The sequence below is a fragment of the Grampus griseus genome, assembly GCF_964374135.1.
Source record: "Grampus griseus genome assembly, chromosome: 1".
In the NCBI taxonomy this organism is placed as follows: Eukaryota; Metazoa; Chordata; class Mammalia; order Artiodactyla; family Delphinidae; genus Grampus; species Grampus griseus.
Genome location: NC_139017.1, coordinates 32,350,681 through 32,371,386, shown reverse-complemented (window position 1 = coordinate 32,371,386; position 20,706 = coordinate 32,350,681). Strand labels below are relative to the sequence as shown.

General features: G+C 49.7%; 1 protein-coding gene across 1 annotated transcript in view; it reads right to left on the bottom strand.

The window, feature by feature from the left end:
* LHX4 (LIM homeobox 4) overlaps nucleotides 1–15,110 on the bottom strand; it is a gene marked incomplete at both ends in the record, with an annotated part of 42,478 nt that extends 27,368 nt beyond the window's left edge. The window contains one exon of the mRNA XM_082654329.1: nucleotides 15,035–15,110. Coding sequence (XP_082510455.1) covers nucleotides 15,035–15,110 — 76 coding nt within the window. The remainder of the gene's footprint in view (nucleotides 1–15,034) is intronic.
* Nucleotides 15,111–20,706: the final 5,596 nt, after the last annotated feature.

Genomic DNA, 20,706 nt, shown 5'->3' with positions numbered 1-20,706 from the left:
AATCTAGTGTTTCTTGATTCGTAACAAGTTTGTTGGTTGTGAAATAATTTTAAAGTGTTGAAATAAGGAATTAGTCTCAAAGCATTAGGGGGAAATTTTAAGCACATCTAAACCTATGTAGAGAGAAAGCTTTCTCAAGTATTAAGTCATCTGTATCTAAAACTTACAGACACACTGTTGGGACATTCACTAACTGTCATCATTAGCCCTGTACACACAATTGTCTATCTTGGACCCAATTAAACCCCAGCACAGCTTGTTTCCTTCATGGTTTTGGCAGCCACCACCATTTGCCCAAAAGTCATACTCACTAGATTCCTTGCCCTTTGACCTGATTCTCAGACCAAAATGCCCCATGAAAACTACCAGACACGTGTAGCCCTGGACACTTGGTACCTGTCCCAGTTCAGATGGGACTTTCTTTTTATCTCAAAACATTTCCTCCTTGGCAAAGAAATTGTTCAACCAATAAGTACTTACCAAGGAGTCCCAGAAAAGTGCTCGACACATGACAGCTACACGAATTTCCATCAAATAAGAAGGGCTAGGTAGGACACAGATGAAGACCACGGATTCTGAAACCAGACTGCCTAATTTTGTGTCCTGGCTCCGCTTCCTAAGATTGAACAAATTACTTTGCCTCTCTCTGCCTCAGTTTTCTCACCTGTAAAAGTGGGGTGATGATAACAATAGTACCTGGTAGAACTGTTGTCAAGGTAAATGAATCAATATACGTAGGACGGGACTTGGTATACAGTAGGTGCTCAGTAAAGGCTTGCTATTATTAGGAGATAAGATAACTGCAGTAACCAGGTGCTCGAGGTGGTGCCGCTGGACTGAGAGTAAGGAAAGTTAGGGGCCCACGATCCTGGGCTTGACCTCATTGAACTCCCACCGAGAATCTCCGCAAAGATGTCAAGATCCCCCCACGGAGGTTCAGAGAGGGCCCACATCACACAGCAACTATGCCGTGGTTGGTGGGGAGGCGTGCTTGGCACCTCCAGGCAGGTGCCCGTTCAACCACACGCCTGCCTCTCTCCAGGGACCATCAGGGACTGGCATCCCTGGAGCGGCCAGGGAGGATTCCGAGAGCAGGGCCCTTACCAGCTGGAGGTTGGGAAAGAAGAGGTGAGACTCTAGGAAATGAGGGGAGGATAACCTGGAGCTGCTGTGGTATGACAAGTCCAGCCTGGGCAAGCGGTGGAGACAACACAGGTAAACCTGGCCATTAAGCGGGAAAGGGTGCGGATCTCCCCTGCAGGAATTCGCGTTCGGAGCTGTAGCAGCTGCGGAGCCAGGAGGTGTGGAGGAAGATTGCTCAGGCATCTTTTTCGAAGAGGGGAAGGAAGCCCTAACGAGAAGCCCTCCGGCTCAGGGAAGAGGTGTGCCGACGGGCGGGTGCCGAGCTGCAGGAACCTTTGCCCCCGCAGCCGAGAGAGTGCCCGGCCCGACCTGTGTGTCGCCGTGGACCATAGGTCCCCGGGGACACGACCCGCTAGGGATGTCTTTGTCCCAGGAGTCAGGCAGCCGGCCAGCGGGGGCAAATTAACCCCTGGAGAGCCCGACGGTTGGGGGTTGGGGTCTGGGGACGACCCTCGGGGCGCGAGCCCGCTTCTTCCTCGCACCCCGCCCTCCCCCCGGGCCAGAGGGCCGCCAATTCCCACCTAATTGTTGTTTGGCCTCCGAGGAAAGCGGTTCTATTTCTCCTCCTGGCCACAAATGCATGGGGATGAGGGCGAGGATGCATGCCCGTAAAATTTATTTCGAGCAAGGTATCTACCGGGAGCCTTAATATGATGAGTATTCAAGAGAGAATATATTAAGGCTAATGTATGCGGGGAGGGCGGGCAGGGGAGTTTTAGAGGCTTGGAAGCTGAGGCAACATCATACTTAGGAACAACACTAAAAGCAGCAGACAGCCATTTCTTTCGACCTCCAGCTTGCAGGGGATGTGTCCGGCAGGGACAGGCTGGGCTGCCCACACTAGGGGGTCTCAGAGAGAGGCCCTGGGACCCAACTGGGGGTCCTTGAGTCTGGCAAAAACGTAAGAGACATACTAAGGGTGCTTTTTAAGTTAAAAGAAAACAAAACCTTTCCCACTGTATTCCACTGTAGATTTTGAGAGAGAGAGCATTTTTAAAAACAGAGATAATGTAGAAATGGTTTAAGAGACCCACAATATACCTATAGTAATAGTAAAACCAGGCTCCAAGAGCCTGTTATAAACTGTGCCAGGTCCTAAATGTATGTTTCCTCGATCCGCACAACTTGGTGAGGGAGGTGTTATTATCCCCAATTTACAGATGAGGAAACTGAGCCTGGGAGAGATCAAGCAAAGTGTCCAAGGTCCCACAACGGGGGAACCAGGATTTCAACTGGGCCTGTGTGCGAGATGGGCTCACCCAACCCCAGAGCTGGAGGGTCTGAGACATCACCCCACCTGGCTGGTTCTACCCTGTCACTTTATGGAGGGTAAATGGAGGTGGCTCAAAGCTGCTCTGTGTGCAGTGACAGGAGCAGATGAGCCACTGGCCTCTGGTGCTCCCCAACAATTAGGCAAATGGAAATGTCTGAGGGACAGATTTCCATCCTTTGCACAGAGTATGCATGTGTTGTAGGGGACAGACACCTAATGCCCAAGGAGGGCTGGCAGTGGGAACCCCTGTCCGGCTGATGGCCTCCACCCAGCTGCAAAGTGCCAGCTTGTTGATGGCGTCTGTCAAGTTCAGATTCATCCCTGCCTGTGAGGGGGTGGGGACCTGTGAACTCAACCCCACACTTTAGGAGACGGTGCTCCATGTAATTATTTAGATGAAAGAAATGTGTGAAATACGAACGAACTAGAAAATTTTAAAGAGCAACAAAACAAATCTTTTTTTAACCTACAATAAATTATGATTTTTAAAAAATAATTTAGAGTCTGAACAGAAGTTATATAGGTTTCCTAAGAGAAATAAAGTCGTAACCAAAATTTCCAAATCCCTAGTAAACTCAACTTATTCATGCAGTATTTGATATCACGAAATTTTACTTTAAAAACTGGAGTTTAAGCAGATCCTTGCAGTCACTAAGACAGCATTTGATCTAAAAACTCAGTTTCTGATCCAAGGAGTCGTTTCATTTAAAATGAAAATTTTTATCTTATCTGCAGGAAAGTGTTTTGTGGTGATGGTCTCTGCTGGGGCTCTGCAGAGGATAAACCCAGGCATGAAAAGACAGCAACATCCCTTGAACAGGCAAGGAATCTGTGGAGATGCTGGACCACACAGTACAATACACTCCCATCTGCAGGGCCATCCACCAGCACCCAGGAGAGACACGGCCCAAGGCACAGACCTAAGCCCACAGGGAGAACAGCTGTGTGTACACAGCTATCCAAGCAGACACCATCACACACACTCACACAGACACATACACAAGTCAGATGTACACACATTCACACATACTTACAACATACACAAAGACACAACACAGACATAATCACATATACACTCAGACACACAGAGGAAAACATAATCACAAATAGAGATACACTGAGACATACACATACATAGACAAAGGCACCCACACATACCACATTCACTTAGACACAAACGCACCTGCACATATTCACATCTACTGAGACATGCATATTTAGCCCACACACATACTCATATGTACACACACATATACCACAGATACTAACACACACTCACACATGCACACAAACACATGCACACACATATCCTGATACAAGGGCTAAGGCATTGTGATTCCAGGAAAAAGCCAATTCTTCTGAAGTCAAGCTGTGTCTATGGAAAGGAAGCGATCTCCGAAATGAGGGAGCTGTCCAACTCTGGAGTGGTGGGGAGAGTGGGCAGTGAGTGAAACAGAAAACTAGGGGGAACTAGAAAATTTTGCTCAAAGACCTTTTGGGAAAACTATTGAGGGAATTTGAAAGTTTTCAGTTCTGTTAAGAGTTTAGATCTTCAAATTTTTAGGTCTGCCAAATGGTTTACAATAAATCCCAGGCCAGATTTTGAGATTCTGATTCTAACATGTATGTGATTTTGGACAAATTGCTTAACCTCTTTGAGCCTCAATTTTCTTATCTGTAAAATGGAGATAATAACACCAGTCTCTGGGGTTGTGGTGTTGTGTGATCATATCAGTTAATGAGTATAAGACCCTTAGCCCCATAATACATTTGTCCAAGCTCAATGGCCAGCTCCCTTCTCCCTTTTCCTGACCAGCCACCAGCAAGATGGATTTATATATTTAAAGTGTATCAAAATTATTTCATGCTTCTTTATGTCCCAATATAATTTTCCCACCGCCCCCTCCAAAACACTCAAAACTCTCCTCCACACCCCTAGTTCTAAAGCATCTGGAAAATGTACAACCCTTTCTAATCAACATTATCCCAGAGTATGAACAGCAGATAATGCAACATTACAAGATTCAGTTTTTTTGGAATAAAGAAATCTGTCAGATTCTTTCTTCCATAGAATGAGGGCAAATTTGCCAGACCTTGGTCCCCTCCCCACATGTGAATGGTGAGAGTGGGGCGGTTAGGACCACCAACTGCCTGACCTCACTTCACTTTTGCTGTAATGTATTCAGGTAAGAAAGGACTGAGTTCGTATTAACATTTGGGGCTTCTAGTATTTTTCTTAGAGACAACTAAATGCCCAATGGTGAAGTAACTATTTCTTATTTGATATGAAATAACTAAAAACACTTTGCCTGTAGCCATAACCTACTTCTTCATCAAGAAAGCTTATAAAACACACAACGTGATGTCCAGCCCTCAAATCACCTGAGTGCCCTAGTGGAGGTACAAGGGGCTTGTTTTTCAGAGTGGCCCATCAAACAATGGACTCTGTTTTAAATCCCCAAATTCCTCCGTTAGTGAAGTTTCAGAAAGCTGGGAAGTGGAAGAGATCAAAGGTCTGATGTGGTCTGTGGTAGATCAAATTGCCCTCAGCCCTCTGGTGATATAGCATAACTATTGTGCATTTTTATTCCCCACTCAATGTTTCTTCATTTCCAAGAAACTGCTCTCAAGGAACCAGGGGCCACCATGAAACATTTCAGAAATGGTTTGTGTTGGTCTGATCGATTTTAATTCTTTGAAAAAGTGTGCTTTCTGTCTCTTTGGTCACAGAAGATGAACAACGTGAGGAAAAACATTTTTTTCCACTAAAGAGACTAAAACTAGAACCAACATACTTGACGATGACTTCTAAAATGTATTTAAGAAAGTGTACCTTTCCGGGAAAGTGGTTTAGAATTTCAGCTATTTCCATTGGACTCATAATGCAAGTGAATACTGTAATATTTTAAAGACAGGTATTCTGTACTGGTCGGAATAGTGTTCAGAACAGATTCATATTTTGTAAAATTTGGACTTTGATGGGCCGCTTTGGAATCCTGCAAGACATTGCTTTTTCACTACCTTTTGGACAAATAGAGTTCTTCTTTTTGTTTCACAAACAATTTGGCTTGACAGCCTAGTGCCCAGGAAAAGGTTTTCCTTGCTTCCTTCTGGATAGGGAGCTGGTCCAGCGGAGATGCTTCCAGGGTTCCCCGTTTGCAGACCCCACAGTGCTCCCTATCGGCTCGGCCATCCCCTTAAGACACCCAGGAGCACTCCAGCCCGCGGAGGGTGACTCCCCCTGCAAAACGGAACCGTGATCTTCCTCTTTAAGTTCACCAGCACTTTGAACTTTGTCAAGTACTTGCAAATCTGCAAGCTCATTTACTCCTCCTAGAGATCCAGAGAAAAGTAAACCTCTAATCTACATTTAAAAGGGTTTCCCTTAGGGTACACAGTTGGGGGCCAAACTAGGGCTGGAACCCTCTTTTTCTCTGGGATAGATTCTGGGCCTGACTGAAGACCAAGGTTTCCAACTGTGTTCACCAAAGCCACCTCTGTCTGGTGGGTTTCATCCCAAATCCTTTCGCTGGTAAGTAGTTTTTTTGAACTCTGTCTTAAATAACATTTGGCCAATGCATGTTTCCAAAACTACACAATTTTATTTATTTGTTAAGTTTTTTTTACTGACTACAAAAAAAGCCAAATGGGGCTTTAAGGAAACACACATATAATTGAAATATTATGCAAATGTTTTTCTTGGAATTCTCTAGTCCTTCCCCACATAGAAGGGGGAGAAAAATTAACGGCAGACAATGCTGCTCTGTTACCTAAGGTTCTCTGAGTAAGAAGGAAGATGGTTTTGAAAAGGCGGGTTGGGAAAATAATCTCAGTGGGGGCTCCTTGATTTCGTCTGGGAATGACTAATTCTAAAGTGTGTCAACATAAAGCCACAGGACATAAGTATGACACCAGGCCTGCCTAAACTCATACCTAAGTTCTGGAATATCCAAATCTAAGAATTATAACAGAGGTACAGTTAAATTAAATTAATTAAAAGTTCTGTTATTCGATACATATTTTAAAAATAAAACTTTCCAAATCAAAGTCACTGCCATCACCATTGACAATAAAATCCTGTTTTCTGGTCACAACTCCCCTTTTAAATCACCTGCTAACTGTGACTGAAGGAACAGAGGACTGAGACCAAGGATGGAGTTTATATGACAAATCATAACTAGATGGGTCTGGTTTTTTTCCCCCTCCTGGCTCTTTATTTGCTCTTTCCCTATTAAAGACACTCCATTTTTATTGAACAGCTTAGGGTTTCCTTATTTATATGTTCCCTTATTCTAAACCAATGTATCTTGAAGAGCCCATAACATAATTTTCCAAAATGTTTTCATTAACTTTCTCTTAAGGGATCTCAATAACCTAGTAAGAATAATCTCATAAACAACACAGCTGAAGCGTAAAATTCCAATATTAATTCTTTTAAACTTAAGGATAAGAGGTTTATTGAACTTTGTGATGGTGATGGCAGCATTAAATATAGTAGTAATCTGGGCCAGCCACAAAAATATTGGGAAAAGTAAAACAAACAAACAACAAACAAACAAAAACACTGGTATCACATTTAAGGTAAATTAGAAGAAGTCAGAAAATCCTTTTCATATCAGAAATGATCACGCCTAACGTTCTATTTTCCCTCCATTTCTCCTCCAGAAGCCTTCCCACCGCGGGTCCTATTTGTTTCATTTGGTGGTTTGACGACCCTTTGAAAATCTCCTTTGTTCTTCTGCTTAGCTCAAAAAATAGTAACCTCTTCAATAAAAGATCAAAAGTATCCTGGAGACAATTTTGATGTTACCATTTTAAGGCTGAATAACATTTTAATAGGAGGAGTCCCATAGTCAATAAAATAAGAAATGTAAACATATATTTGCAGGTATAGAATTATCTTCTAGATTATATACTGACACAGAATTAGTAATCTTCAGTAGGATATTGAATATTCTCAGTAATTGCAAATAAAACAGAAAAATCACATTAAACAAATCCATGACAGTCTATGGAAATGCCGTACACATCTATTTCCACTCCATTTTTCACATTTAATCATTGCTAAATCTCCACAACGTATTTTTCTGATGTCTCATTCTGTGGCAATATTCCACATGTTTGGCAACCGGTCCCTCATAAGAAGAAACTTTCAATTAATTTGGCCGCAAGTTTTCTCTCTATTAAGCTATTCCCAGAACCAATCCCTTAACCCCCTAACATTATAATGAAAACAAATTATACTTTAAAGGCATTTGGGCGTGAGATGCCGCAGTAAAACATCTGTGACTAGACCCAGATTGACAGAGGGAAGGGGAGTGGGGCGATCTGAGAAAAGAAATCCACCAAAATAACAACAGGGGTTAGGAGTTGCCTCCCAAGATGATTTTCCAGTCCGCCACTAACACAGTTAACCCAAAGTACATTTTCCAAGGGAGAATCAATTTCAATTTTGCCAATTAAACCCAACCTGTCCACCTACCCCCAACGGCAGTGCCTCAGAATGGTTGATCTGTGTTCCATTTTGATCAGGGTTCCGTAAAACTGAGGACTAAAACAGGTAAAACCTCACAGCGGCATGTGAGGTTTTCTTCCTACAGCAAACAATAGCCCAGCTCCAGGGCTGCTTCTGGTTCTGGACCCCGAAACTGCTCTTCCCTCCCAGGCCTCCTGGGAACACAGTGAGAGAGATGGATCTCACCTCTCTGTAGCTTGCTGGGCACTCAACCCCCAATGGCACCCCGGTGCTCAGAATTCCTGCACAAACCCATGCTCCTCCCCGCAAAGATCTCACAAAGGAAAGAAGGAAGAGACAGAGGAAGGAAGGGATAAAGGAAGAAGAGAGAGAGAAGGAATACAGATATTCAAGCCACGATGGAATTTTACTAAAAACAGTAGACCCTGTTCGCTCGCATTTGGGTTACAGGCATTGTTAACAACACATTCCAGGAAGGGAGGAAAGGCAGAAAACCATTACAAAAGTAAGCCCCACCCCCAGCCATCTCGGAACCCAGCAATCTATATACAGTAATGCATCTGGTGCTGCCATAGTAAACTGCTGTTTCAGTCTGTCTCCAACCTTAGGTTTCCCAAAGTGGGTAAGATTACTCCTTGCGGCCACTCAGCAGCTAAACTGGTTCCAAGTCTCTCTGCATTCCAAAGCTTCTCAGCCCGAATCCTGATAAATTTCCCTAATGGCACAAGGTCCCTCCATCCAACTCCACCAACCCTCCCCCTCCACAACTCCTTAATTTGGAGAAGATTAGTTTCCCAGGGAAAACCACACGATAGACACCATTACTGACTAAATCAAGAGGCTCGAAGGAGATTCCTTAACAACGTGATAGAAAGAAAGGTGAGTCCCTGTTAACTAATTTCCCAATCCGGATGACTGCAGGTGTGACTCTCTCCCTCCCCTTCCTCCGCGGCAGCCCTCCCAGCGCCTGAGTCTCTCTGGGTTCTGTCTGCTAATGCGGTGCTAAGTAATCACTAATTGACTGTAGCACAGAGTGAAAGGACACTAAAATCCGAGGCAAAAGGGAAGTGTTAGGACAATGGAAATATTTAGGACTTGAGGCTGTCTACACCTGGTCAGCGGGGTCATCAGGTCACTGTTCAAAATCCAAGACGCCACTGTGGGCTGTGTTTTGTCTACTCAATGGAAAGCCATTGCTTTGCCGGTTTCCCGCCTGCCTCGACCCCCACCTCACCTCTAGGACTCGATTTTTAAAAAATCGACCCTGGTATTTGGTCGCGTAGGCGGTCCCCAAGACGTCTTGAGGACTCACGTTGCTCTAATCCCCAGAGCGTTCAGCCTACATTCTTGTCTTAACCCCGCTTTGTTTTCGGCGTGTCAAGAGGGAGGTACAACTAGCTTTGGTATTCCTTCCTTTAACTTCCGCCGCTCCTGGTTTCATCCCGCCCGGGGTTTTGCTAGTAATTCTTCTTCCTGATTAGTTTCACCCTTCAGAATCCTTTAAAAGACATTCGCCCTGGCTTCTTTAAAAAAAAAAAAAAAAAAAAAAGTCTCATCCGTGATGAAGCCAACCGCTGATCCCTAAAGAGTGAAGCCTGCGCTGAGTGCCAGGCCAGCCGCGGCTTCCTCTGTAGGATGGTGGGTACAACCCGCGACCCGCTCCATTTCTCCCCGGGCACACAGTGTTACCAATTCCCTCCCCATGTCGAATTTAATTTACAACAACGGCTGCGCAGGTACAGACCTCGTCTCTCTTGAGCCTGCCACATTTCAAGCGCTCTTCAAGTTCCGCTGAGCGCTGGGAGCCCAGACGAGAATGCGGGCAGGGCGCGCGCAGCGCAGGGACCCGCCAGCTGCCTCCAGGCTCTGTGCCGGAGGAGCCGCTCCCAAAATGTGAGAACAGCTTTCTAAGGGTTAAAAAGTCACGGAAAGACTTGTGCCGCCAGCGTAGGGGGTTAATTTTGTCTTCCCAAATTCTTGGTGCGAAATGGGTATGCGCAAGAAAAGAGCTTACTGTCTCCGCTCTCTGGCCGCGCTCCCACCTGCCGCGCCTCTTCGCGCGAAAAAAGTCTGCCCGGCTGCGAACAGGTAGGAAACTGGTTCCGGGTTTGGCCAATCCCAGACCAATAGGGATAATAAACTAGGAAGAGGAACGGGCAAGGTGGACGGTGGGAAAGGGCCAAAGAGCAGAAATGCCTAATGCGCCGCGCGGTGGCCGTCCCTCTTTTGCCCACTGCGCAGTTGCGACCTTCACTCGGGGCGGCTGGACGCGGTGCGTGCGCAGCCGGCTCCGCGGGAAGGGCCGCCCTGTCCGCACCTGCCTCCCCTAGCGAGCCCTCAAAAACCCAGGGCGCGAGGCAGGCTCGCTCAGGACCTTGCGCCGCCCATAGGTGCGCAGCAAACGCTTTTGGATGCAATTCATCGTCAGTCCCCCGGGCCACCCAGGCCGGCGCCTGCCCGCGGGGCGGAGGAGCTCTGCCCTGGTGGCGGCAAGGTCACGCAGGTCGCGCTCCCAGACCCGAGGACGCCGCTCCCGCCCGGCCCCGCCTGGCTCTGGTTTTCCGCGAGGATGGACGGCGACCGAGCGAGGAAACCACTCGAGTTAGGTCCTGTCTCCTCTCTTCAGTCCCGACTTTTCGTCTTACCTAGACACGGACATGGGACCGCTCAGTGCAGACCTTCGCCCCTCACCCGCCCCACCTGCCTGCTCTTTGTCCTGGTTAAATCGTTAATTCCTCTCCCTGAGCGCCCTGAGTCTGCGGCTTCCCAGGCGGGCTCCCCTCCGCCCTCTCTGCCCTCTCCGATCTAGGCAAGGGAACGAAGGAGGCCGGAGCCAGCGCGCCCCTCGGGCGCCCTCGGCCTCCCGCCACCCCAAGCGAGGCACGGCCGCAGTCACCCGGGTTTCTCCAAACTCCCTCTGGCTGGTGCGTGGCTCTGGCCCGACGCTGGGACGGGATCCTCACAGTTGGAGAATTTGAATCCCCAACCCGCGAGGCCCGAATCTGCCGACGGGGACAGCCAGTCTGACCTTTAAAAGTTGGCCCGCCCCTGACAATATTTTTGTGACGCGGGGAAGGAGGTTTGTGGCGTCGGGGGCTGCTGTTTGGATATCTGTACTGGAATCTGATGGAATTTCAATCTCTATATTTTTTTCCGTGTTTTTTTTTTTTTCCTGGCACCACGAGAAAAGACAGGAATGGGAAGAAGAGCAAATCCCTGCTCTATAGTTTGAGAGAACTGCCCACCGGGAAGTGAGTTCACTCCACCCTTAAGAAATGGCCCGCAAGAGGATAAGGTCGGGGACGAGGATTCTAACGCGACCAGGGCAGGGAGCCTCACCCCACGCAGGAGCGCCAGGAAGGGAAGAAAGGGTAGTGAGGCGTCCTGAGGGGTCCTTCGCCCAGATCCTGCCAAATACAAAATCAAATGCCCTTTCCCCACAGCTTCGGGGTTCACATGAGCGCAAGACAGATCTTTTAGGAGACAAGGAAGGGATGGGAGACGCCCGGGCTGGCTTCTCATTTACCACTCCCAGCCTGGACCCGGCGAATCACTCCTTCCTCCCGCGGGGCTGGCCTGCTCCCTAGCCAGCATTCCGGGATGTCCGTTGTCCTTTCCTGTGAGCCCCGGGAGACTACGTGTGAGATGGACCAAAACCGAGGGCAAGGGGCGGATAAAACGCCCACCTCCCTGGACGTCCCTCACTATTCCCAAACGTCTTGGTCAGCAAGAGGGGCCGACAGGACCCAGGTGCGTGGGGGAACTGCTGGATTCGGGGAGGAGAGAGGTTCAGAGGAGGCTAAGAGGCCAGCGCACCCAGCGCTGGGTTAGGCGCTGTGGGAACTCGGACCTTGGCAGCCCTGGGGGAGGCAGCGGGGACGACCCCGGACAAAGGCAGGTGTGCCGGAAACAAGAGAAACCAGCCACCCTAAATCGTGGGCCAAGTAGCTGGGACGCATCAGTTTAGGACGAAGTCCTTTTTTGAACCTATCCACTGGCGCCCACAAAACAAGGAACTCTGCGCGTGCTGGATGTGACCCCGAGGGTGTCGAAGGTGTTGCCTCCTGCAGAGCACTCCCACCACTCAGAGCAAGGAGCCGGGGTTCGAGTTCCTTAAAAAACACTGACCTGAGGCGGCGGGAGGGGGGCTGCCCCGCCCACCAGTCCGCGCTTTGGCGGGGCGCGGGGTGTTCTATTTCTCTACCCAAAGTTGGTCTCGGATTGCTCCCAGCCTCCTCCCTCCGGATTCTCCCGAGCTTCTTGCTCAGGCCTACACCCCTCAAACGGATAAAGACCCCCGAGTTTGTCCAGAGAAGCCCCAGCCAGGCACGGCCCGATCGGGCGACCCAGGGGCTCTCGGAGCGGGAAGGCCGGGACCCGCTCCGCAACCTCTGCACGGAAAAGCAGAAGGCCAGCAATCGCTTCAAAGACCAGGCCACCCAGGAGCGAGCAGTGTCGGGAGGCGCTGTGGGGGGGGGGGGGCGTACAAGGTGTAAGGAAGAAGGCCACCAAAAGAGAGAAATGATTACATAATTTGATAACGTTTTCCTGAAGGGAATGCGCCTCACCCATCCCTCCAAAGCAAAAGACTATACTGGATTCCAACCCCTAAAACACCCCTAGAGGCCAGGACACCAGAGGCACTGAGGTTGGGGAATCTCTAGACCTGCGCTGCCAAGTGCTCCATCTGTGGTGGCCCAGAGTGAAGAAGCAGAACCTGGTGGTGGGGTGGCGGGTGACCCTTCCAGTTGGCAGGTTGGAGGGATTCCTGCGGGAGAGCCTTTCTGTTGTCTCCTCCACTACCAGGTTTAAACACCCACAGCCGGAGATTAACCCCTCTTCCTCCCTGAGGCCCAAGGGCATGTCCACCACCCCCCCATGGAATTCTTAGGCTACTGGGTCCGATGCCCCAAGAAAGAGAATGATCGGGTATATGTGCCAGAGGCGACCAGTCCCCCAGTGCCCAGCACCAACAGCTTAATAGCCAGAAGCCAGATCTGCTGCAATGGGGGAGGGTAAAATCCACACACATCCCCAAAAGGAAAAAAAAAAAGCTGATCCCAAAGCCTTCAGGGATTGGTCCCCTAAATTTTGGCCAGTGCCTCCTCCAACCCAGGCCACAGAACCACGGCAAGACAAAAGGAAGGTCAGACCAACCCCTCCTGGTTCAGCCTTGCCTCACTGGACCACCCTGGGATGAGAGTCCCCTTCTCTACCTCATTAAGTTTTCCACAGTTCCAACCCAGACGCCGAGGCCTGGCGAACTGTAGCTCTGAAGGTGAGTTCTAGGCAATTTAGGAAATCGAGTTCCTGACGACAAAATCAAAGCTGTCTCTGAGTAAGAAAAACGAAAAGTGAGACCTTCTGAGAGTGTGTCCTGCGCATCCAAAGAAAGGCTGTCAGAGCAAAACCCACCGTCTTACATTGCGGTCCTAACAGAGGCCACCTATGGACCACAACTATTAAAGCACAGCTGTATCGGGTAACAAGGACATGAGTCACACACACCTGCGCCCACTCACACACTCCCTTCACTCGCGCAAAGGTACAATCAACTTAAGCTGCAGCACATTTGCCAGGGTTTGTGTTCGTGCAGGGGCTGACGATCCACTCCCTCCTGCCCTCGGTGGGCTGGGGTAGTAAGGAGTCAGTGAATCCCCAACGCCTTCCACAGATACATCTTAACGGTAAATTCCCCAAGGCACAGCGCAGACTTGGAACTGTTTGCCAACAGTTGACAGAAAAAGATACAAAACATAGCTGTAGTATATAGTCAAGGAACAACCTAAGTAGGTTTGAGTGAAGCTATCCTCTTCTAGTCCCCTCTCACAAACTTCCCAGGAAGTCGCGGGGTAGGGGTGTGAGGGGACAGACACGCTCGCCAGCCTGCCTTGGAGGTACTGCTGGGGCAGAAACCATGTCATGGAGAGCCGGGGCGCAGGAGGGCGCGCTGCTGCGCCCTAGTTCCTAGGTAGGCACCCTCCGTGGATGAGCCGGTCCTTACTTAAACCTCAAGGATGTAGCTACCGGTCCACTGAAGAAGTCGCGGGCGGAAGCACAGCCCCTTGGCGAGCGGAGTGAGGGAGCCCCTCTTCTCTCTACCGTGCCCAGGGGCTTTCCGCAGAACCCGCGAGCCTGCGGGGCAGGGCTCACGCGGCGCCAGCCAAGCGAGCGCGACGCCACGGGACCTGCTCTGGCCTCCGCACAGACTCTCCACCGAAGACCTCGTTCACCAGCAAGGAACAGAGAAAATTCTCACTGGGAAAATCCCTGCGCGCGCGCGCACACACACACACACACACGCACTCACCTGAGGATAAACAAGCCCCGAGCTCCGGCCGCCTTCCTAATTTCGGGGACGGGAAAGAAAGCGCCCGCACACCCTTATCTCTCTCCTTTCGAATCTGAACCATACTGAGAGCCTGCTCTCGCGTGCGCCAAGGCTGTACCCCGAGTTCACAACTTCGTCCCGGTGCTTCTCCCACCCTTCATTCCTCGGCTAGCTGGAATATGGCGAGTGGACTTCCTCACCAGGAGCCGGCAGTCCCTGGCGGCGCAGGCGGCGGGCGCCGCGGGCAGCAGCGGCTGCGGACGCACCAGGCGCGCACGCCCTGCGCGCGGGGACAGCGCGTGTGGCCTGGGCTTCTGCGCCGCCAGCCCCGGCGGCGGGGGACGCGCTCTCTAACTTCCCGCCAGCTGGGGTGAAGTTGCACTAGCGGTACTGCGAGCTTTGACCGTAGCCCCCTCCCCCGGCGGGGGAGGAGGGTTTGGGGGACCACCCCAGCGCTTAGGCCTGGCCTGCAGCTCTTTCCTCTGGTGTCTGTCCCCAGACAGCACTCTCCCCAAGGCTCCTAGAAAAAACATGGGCTGGGGATGCGGGGTTCGGTATCCCTAGGCTCGCCTCAAGCACCATCCGGGAGGCTTTCACTTTCGGCCCCCCAAAGCCAAGGGCCAGGCCCTTCAAACGCACTCTAGCTGGTGCCCCTGCCCTGTGACCGCCTCTACGCCCGGGCCGCCGGCCCCTCGCCCCGCCCGTCCTCTCCGGTCCAGGCTACGCGCAGCGTCCGGCCCGCCCCAAACCGGCCAAAGCTGCCGGCCGTCTCGTTATCAAATTAAGTCAGCGAGAAAGGGGGGTGTCTTACGTTGCATCGGCACACCAAGCATCTCCGGGAGCCCCTTGACAGCCCCCTCCGCGGGGACAGCTGCGCTCTGCATCATCTCCGAGCGAGAGCCAGCGAGTCGCAGTCTACGGAGATTTCTCGTTCTCTCGCTCAAGCTGGATTCAGAAATTTGAAAATAATAAAAAACCCGACCAGACCGCCGAAGTCACGGTGGAAGCCGGACTCTCCGCCTCTACAGGAGGATTCCACAGGCTGCCTGGCCCCCTCCCCCCGCCAGTCCTCAGTCTGTTTCAAATCCCTTTGATCTCGCTCTCCCGGGTTGGTGCACATCCCGGGTTGAGGAGACGCTGTTGCTGCAGCTCTGGCTTTTTTCCCCTCCTCCCTCCCCCCGCCCGCTTCTCTCCCCCTCCCCCTCCACCCTTGGCGTGCCGGCCGCCCAGGAGGCCGCGGTCACCCAGGCATTTTGATTCATTCACACTGCAGGAACGGCCGTGACGTCGCTTTCCGCAGGGAGGCCCGCCCTTCAGCCAAGCCCCCCACCCAGCAGCGAGCGGCGGACCCAGGCCCGAGTGGTGGTGCTAGCGCCCTGAGAGAGGCCGGCCGGGCAGGAGGGCCGGACCGCATGGAGCGGGGCGGGGCCTCACGGGCCGTTCCCCCTGCTCCCCGCGGTGCGGGCTAGCGCCCCGTGTATAAATACTGCAGCTGGCTCGGCCGCGGCAGCAGGTGGTCCCGGACGGCCGCGTCTGGGGCTCGCAGGTTTCCCTGGATCCTCTCGGGGTTCCGGCCTCAGCCGGCGGTTCGTGTCCTCTCCGCCCCTCCGTTCGAACCAAGGGGCGGGGAAGGGCGGGGCAGGCGCTCCGGAGGCCTGGGTCGCACGGCGGTGTCTTCCAGTCGCGCTCTTTTGGTCCCGGGCTTCTCTCGGGCGGACGGAGCGTGCTCCGTAACTAGATGACTCCATCCTCCTCCTCCTCCTCCTCCTCCTCTCCTCCGGCCAATTCCTTTCCCGCCGGCGCTTCCCAGCCCTTGCTCGCTCTCCCCCGCGTCTGGCTGAGGCCGGGCCAGGGACAGCCAGTACTCAGCCTGGAACGCGCGAGTCACGCAGCGGGCTGCGGCGGGCCGAGGAGAGCAGCCAGGGTCTGCGCACGGAGGTGGCAGGGCGCGGGCCCCCGGTGCGCGCCCCCGCACGCCGCGGCCTGCAGCCCCGAGTCGGCTCCTCGGTCCTTCCCCGCCCCGTCCCGACTGCTCTGCCTGCGTCCTCTCAGCTTGTCCTGCCCTCGGTCCTCAGAGACCGCTCTGCCTCAGCGCTGCGACCGCGGGCGTTTTGAACAATTCCCCACCTCGTGTGTGCGGGGCGGCAGCGAGCACACCACCCCAGGGGCTAACCAGCAAAGGCGTGTGTGTTGTTAACGGTATTTACAACACACACACACACACACACACAGAGCAATTCTCAACGCGAGTTCCTGGAGGAAGTAAAACAGAAGGCCCGCCGCTGGGACAGGTCTCCGCCGAGGTTTCCTCATGCTTCATCAGATTCTCTACGCCGCCTGACCGGCAGACGCGAAACACCCACCCCCGGACCCGGCGGCTTTCTGGATCCCAGAGCTCGCGACACCGCCACTCGGAATTCGTTCTAGAGATGTAGACATATGTGTAATCCCAGCATAGTGGAGTCCAGCCCGGGTGGGAAAGGGAACTGTGTGCTCTCTCCAACTTTCCAGCGTGTCCCCTGCTTTTTCTCCTGGCGTTGTCCCCAAAAAGGGGACACCAGGGTTGGTGAGGGACAAGCATGAGTGTGGGAGCGGATGGCATGGCTGTCAGCGCTTAGAATTTGTTTTCAGTGAAGTCACAGTGACTTCTATGTGACCTAGTACTGGGTTGGCATCATCTCTTGCCCTGTTTACCTGCGAGGTAACTCCAGGGCACAGGAAAAAAGCCAAGAACCCGGTGACATTTTCAGTGTTTACCAAAATGTTTTCTACAAAAATTTAGCTAGTAAACAAACACGAGGAAATGCCAGCCTCATTAAGAATCAAAGACAAGAAAAACAAAGCATCGTAGCACTTACACCTTTTTTGTCTGTTCAATGAGTAAAGGGGGGCGGATGGTAGAATTCAGTGCTGGTGAAGGTTATTTGATACTGCTACTCTCACAAATATTGTTGGTGTGCTTATAAGCTCTTAAATTCGTTTGGAAAGCAATTAGGCAATATGTATCAAACCCATAAATTTTTCATACCCTTTAGCTCATGAAATTCCACTTTTGAGTGTCTATTCCACAGAAATAATAAAATTCGAAACAAGTTTCATACATGAAGATGCTTATTACAGCATTACATTTTGGAGAAAAATAACCTAAAAATCCAACAAAAGAAAAGTAATATACAATTATTGAAACTAATTATGAAACCTAGCAACATGGAAATGCTTGCGAAATACTAAATTTTTTAAAAAGCAGAATGCACTATTGTATGATTATAAGTATGTAAAAATGTTAAAGATAAAAGCAGTGATAATCCCATTGTTGGCTAGGGTGTGGGGAAATTAGAAAACAGTTTCCTGGTGGGTATGCAAAGAGGGACAATGTCCTCTGAGGGCATTTTGGCAATATCTTTTATAGCCCAACAGTGTGATGGATTTGACCCAATCCATACAAAAATTTGTCCACAGTAAATAATCAAGAATATTTATAATGATATAGTTGCAAGGACGTTTAAAAAAGAGAATAACCTGCATATCCAACAGCAGGGGATTATTAGAGTATATAAAATGGAATGATACAGTCATTAGAAAATACAACACAAGAGTAATAATGTAGAAAAGTGTTTGAGATTTATAAGGAAGTGAGGGAAAAAAGAGAATATGAAGCAGTATGAACTTTAGGATAATTATTTTTTAAAGAAGCGTAAATAGAAATATATATAAATATAAAAGTGGTTACCTGTACATTATAATTTTTATTTTCTTCTTTTTGCTTTTTTCAGTTTCCTCAATGAGCACGTTATTTTATAAAGTGGAAAAAAACTAATAAAAGTTGTTTTCAAAAACACAGGACAAACTGGAAGGAAATATATCAGAATGCTATTCAGAAGTACATTATGGAAAATAGTATACTAGGGAGATGTATTTTATGAAATTTTTTCTTTCTTCTCTTTTTCAGATTTACTGTAAAGTTGTTATATGTTTTCAGTAATATCCGTAAAAGATAAAATATTTATATGCAGTGAAATATAGAGCATATGTGGTAATTATTTTTATAATTTAATATTACATTTTTAAAATGCTCTCTGCGGCTCCTACTCCCCTGATATGAACCTGCCTGGGTCCTGCCCTCTTCCCACTGCATGTCACTAAGTCATTCACTGGGTGAGGGGCAGCATTACTGTGGTGGAGACTCTCCTGTGCCTAGGGCTGGTTCAGGGGATGCCACTTTCAAGTCTATCCAATGGCAGAGGAGCCCTGGGAGATCCGTTTGGCTCTCAGTTCTTGACCTTGTGAGCAACTGCTCCCCCCGCACCCCTCTGTGTTCCCACATGTACACGCAATGTAGCTCCACGAATAAATGCCCTTGTTACATTCCTAAACTTTTCTAGAGGTATTTGCCTCCTGGTATGAGCTGAGTCCCATTCCCAAGGTCTTCCACTAACATCTACATCTGTCAACGTATTTCACTTTCTTCCTGGGGCCTTAGCCTTCCCATCTAATAATGAATCCCCAATAAAAATCTTTCCTTAAATGTATTTTTTAGTGCCTGCTGCTGCTGCAGATAGCGATAATGATAACAACATAACAGCATATGGTGGTAATAATAATGACCAACACTTATGGAAAGTTTAAAACTGTGTCAGGCACCAGGGTAAGTGCTTCTACATGTATAATTCCACCTATTATTCACAACCACTTATTCAATAAGTGGTATTGGTGGATGAAAAAACTGAGGTTAACAGGGGCTAAGCTTGTCTCTACCCTCCACAGAATGGAAGAATGGCTGATTCCCACAGAAGGCAGATAATCTCTACTGTGGAATAGCCCAGGAAGACCATTGGGGTGCATCTGTTCGGACTTAGACCTCTGAGCTGACTCAGGGCTTTTCCCACTGAAAGCTGCCCATGGCTGGCCAGTGACGTCCCAGGAGCAATGGTCCTCAGAGCCTCCTCAGACCTGTGCCTTCCAGCTACAACCCAATGGGAGGGTGGGTACCAGAGGATGGCCTGGTGGTGATGTGGCTTTCCCCAGGTCTAAGTTCTGTAAGGGCAGTCGGTCAATAGCCAGTAAGAGTATCTGGTACTTTCTGGACATTTACATATTACATTTCTGGGAACCAAACCCAACATGTCAGTGGATCCAGTTCTAAGGGAAGAATCTCCAGAATTCAACTTAAGAAAATGATTAAAGCTTCCATTCGTCTTTACATTTTACAAAGTTCCTCCACATATTTTATCTCATTTGATCTTCATAATCATGCCTGGGCTTGGGTATGATTATCAGGAAACGGAGAAGCTAAGTGGTTTGCCTAAGGTCACACTGCTAATAAGTTGCAGAGTCAACTGGAAATTAAATCCAGCCTTTGACTCCCAATCTGGTGCTCTGTCCACTCCGCACAGCAGACTTGTGTGTCTTCTAACCCTTGCACTTTAGGAACTTCACAGAGTGGGCAAGTTCACTCTCAGACACCGGGAATCCTGAGGCCCAGTCCCTTTCTCCACTGAGGGATGAATTCGCTGCCTCTGCTCCTTGTCACCCCATCTCCAATTATTTCCTCCTGTCCTTATTCCTCTCAAACCCTCTTTTATCATTTGCATTTTGAAACTGTTTCCTTAATTATTCTCCTGCTGTTGGAATCCTGCTCCCCCTTGTCTTTGTGGCATCCTTTGATTTATCTCTGTCTGGATAACAGCTCCCCGATTCTCCTTGGGGAATTCAATTTTCATTCATTTTTCTGCTGGGCTAGATTGATATAGACCCTCTGCCCCGGTCCATATTAGTCATCCCAGCAGAGAAAACCAGGGAGACAAACCCTAAGCCCAGTCCCTGGGGAGTCACTGTCTTGTTCGGGGAGCCACAAGGAGTTCTCCAATGAAAGGACAGGGGCCTTTGCTCTTCTCCATCTGTCCACCCAGTCCTCCCAGTCATTTGTCACAGGCCCCTTTTGTGAGCCCACCACTTTGTCATTTGTCTCCTTCTCTTCCCAGAATCTTCCAGGGATCTCTCCCCGCTGGGATGCCGATTAGTTACTGCTCATCTGAAACCTGCCCTGTGTCCTTGACACAGGAATTTAAGGGACATGGAAAAGAGATGGTCCTGTACTTGGACATCTAACTCTTAAAATGAGATTATGAGTCAGTAAGTGGCTGAGAAACGGAATAAGTAAAGGGCACTGGGATCCTTAGAGAAAGAAGGAAAGTGACAAAAGCTAACCTTTATGTCGCCGGCACTGCTCTAAGTGCTCCGTATATGTTAACTCATTCAATCCTCACAAATCCCCTGAGGCAGGAACTATTATTATCCCCATCAGATGAAGAAACTGAGTCAGCACAGAGAGGTCAAGTGATGTGCCCAAGGTTGCACAGGTAGTAAGAAGTGGAGCCAGGGTATTGTCATAGGTAGTCTGGTTATATTTCTGCCAGCACCATAAAGTAACTTTTATTTGAAGGTTCCTGGGCATCGCCAGGTGGTGGGTCCACACAGAATACA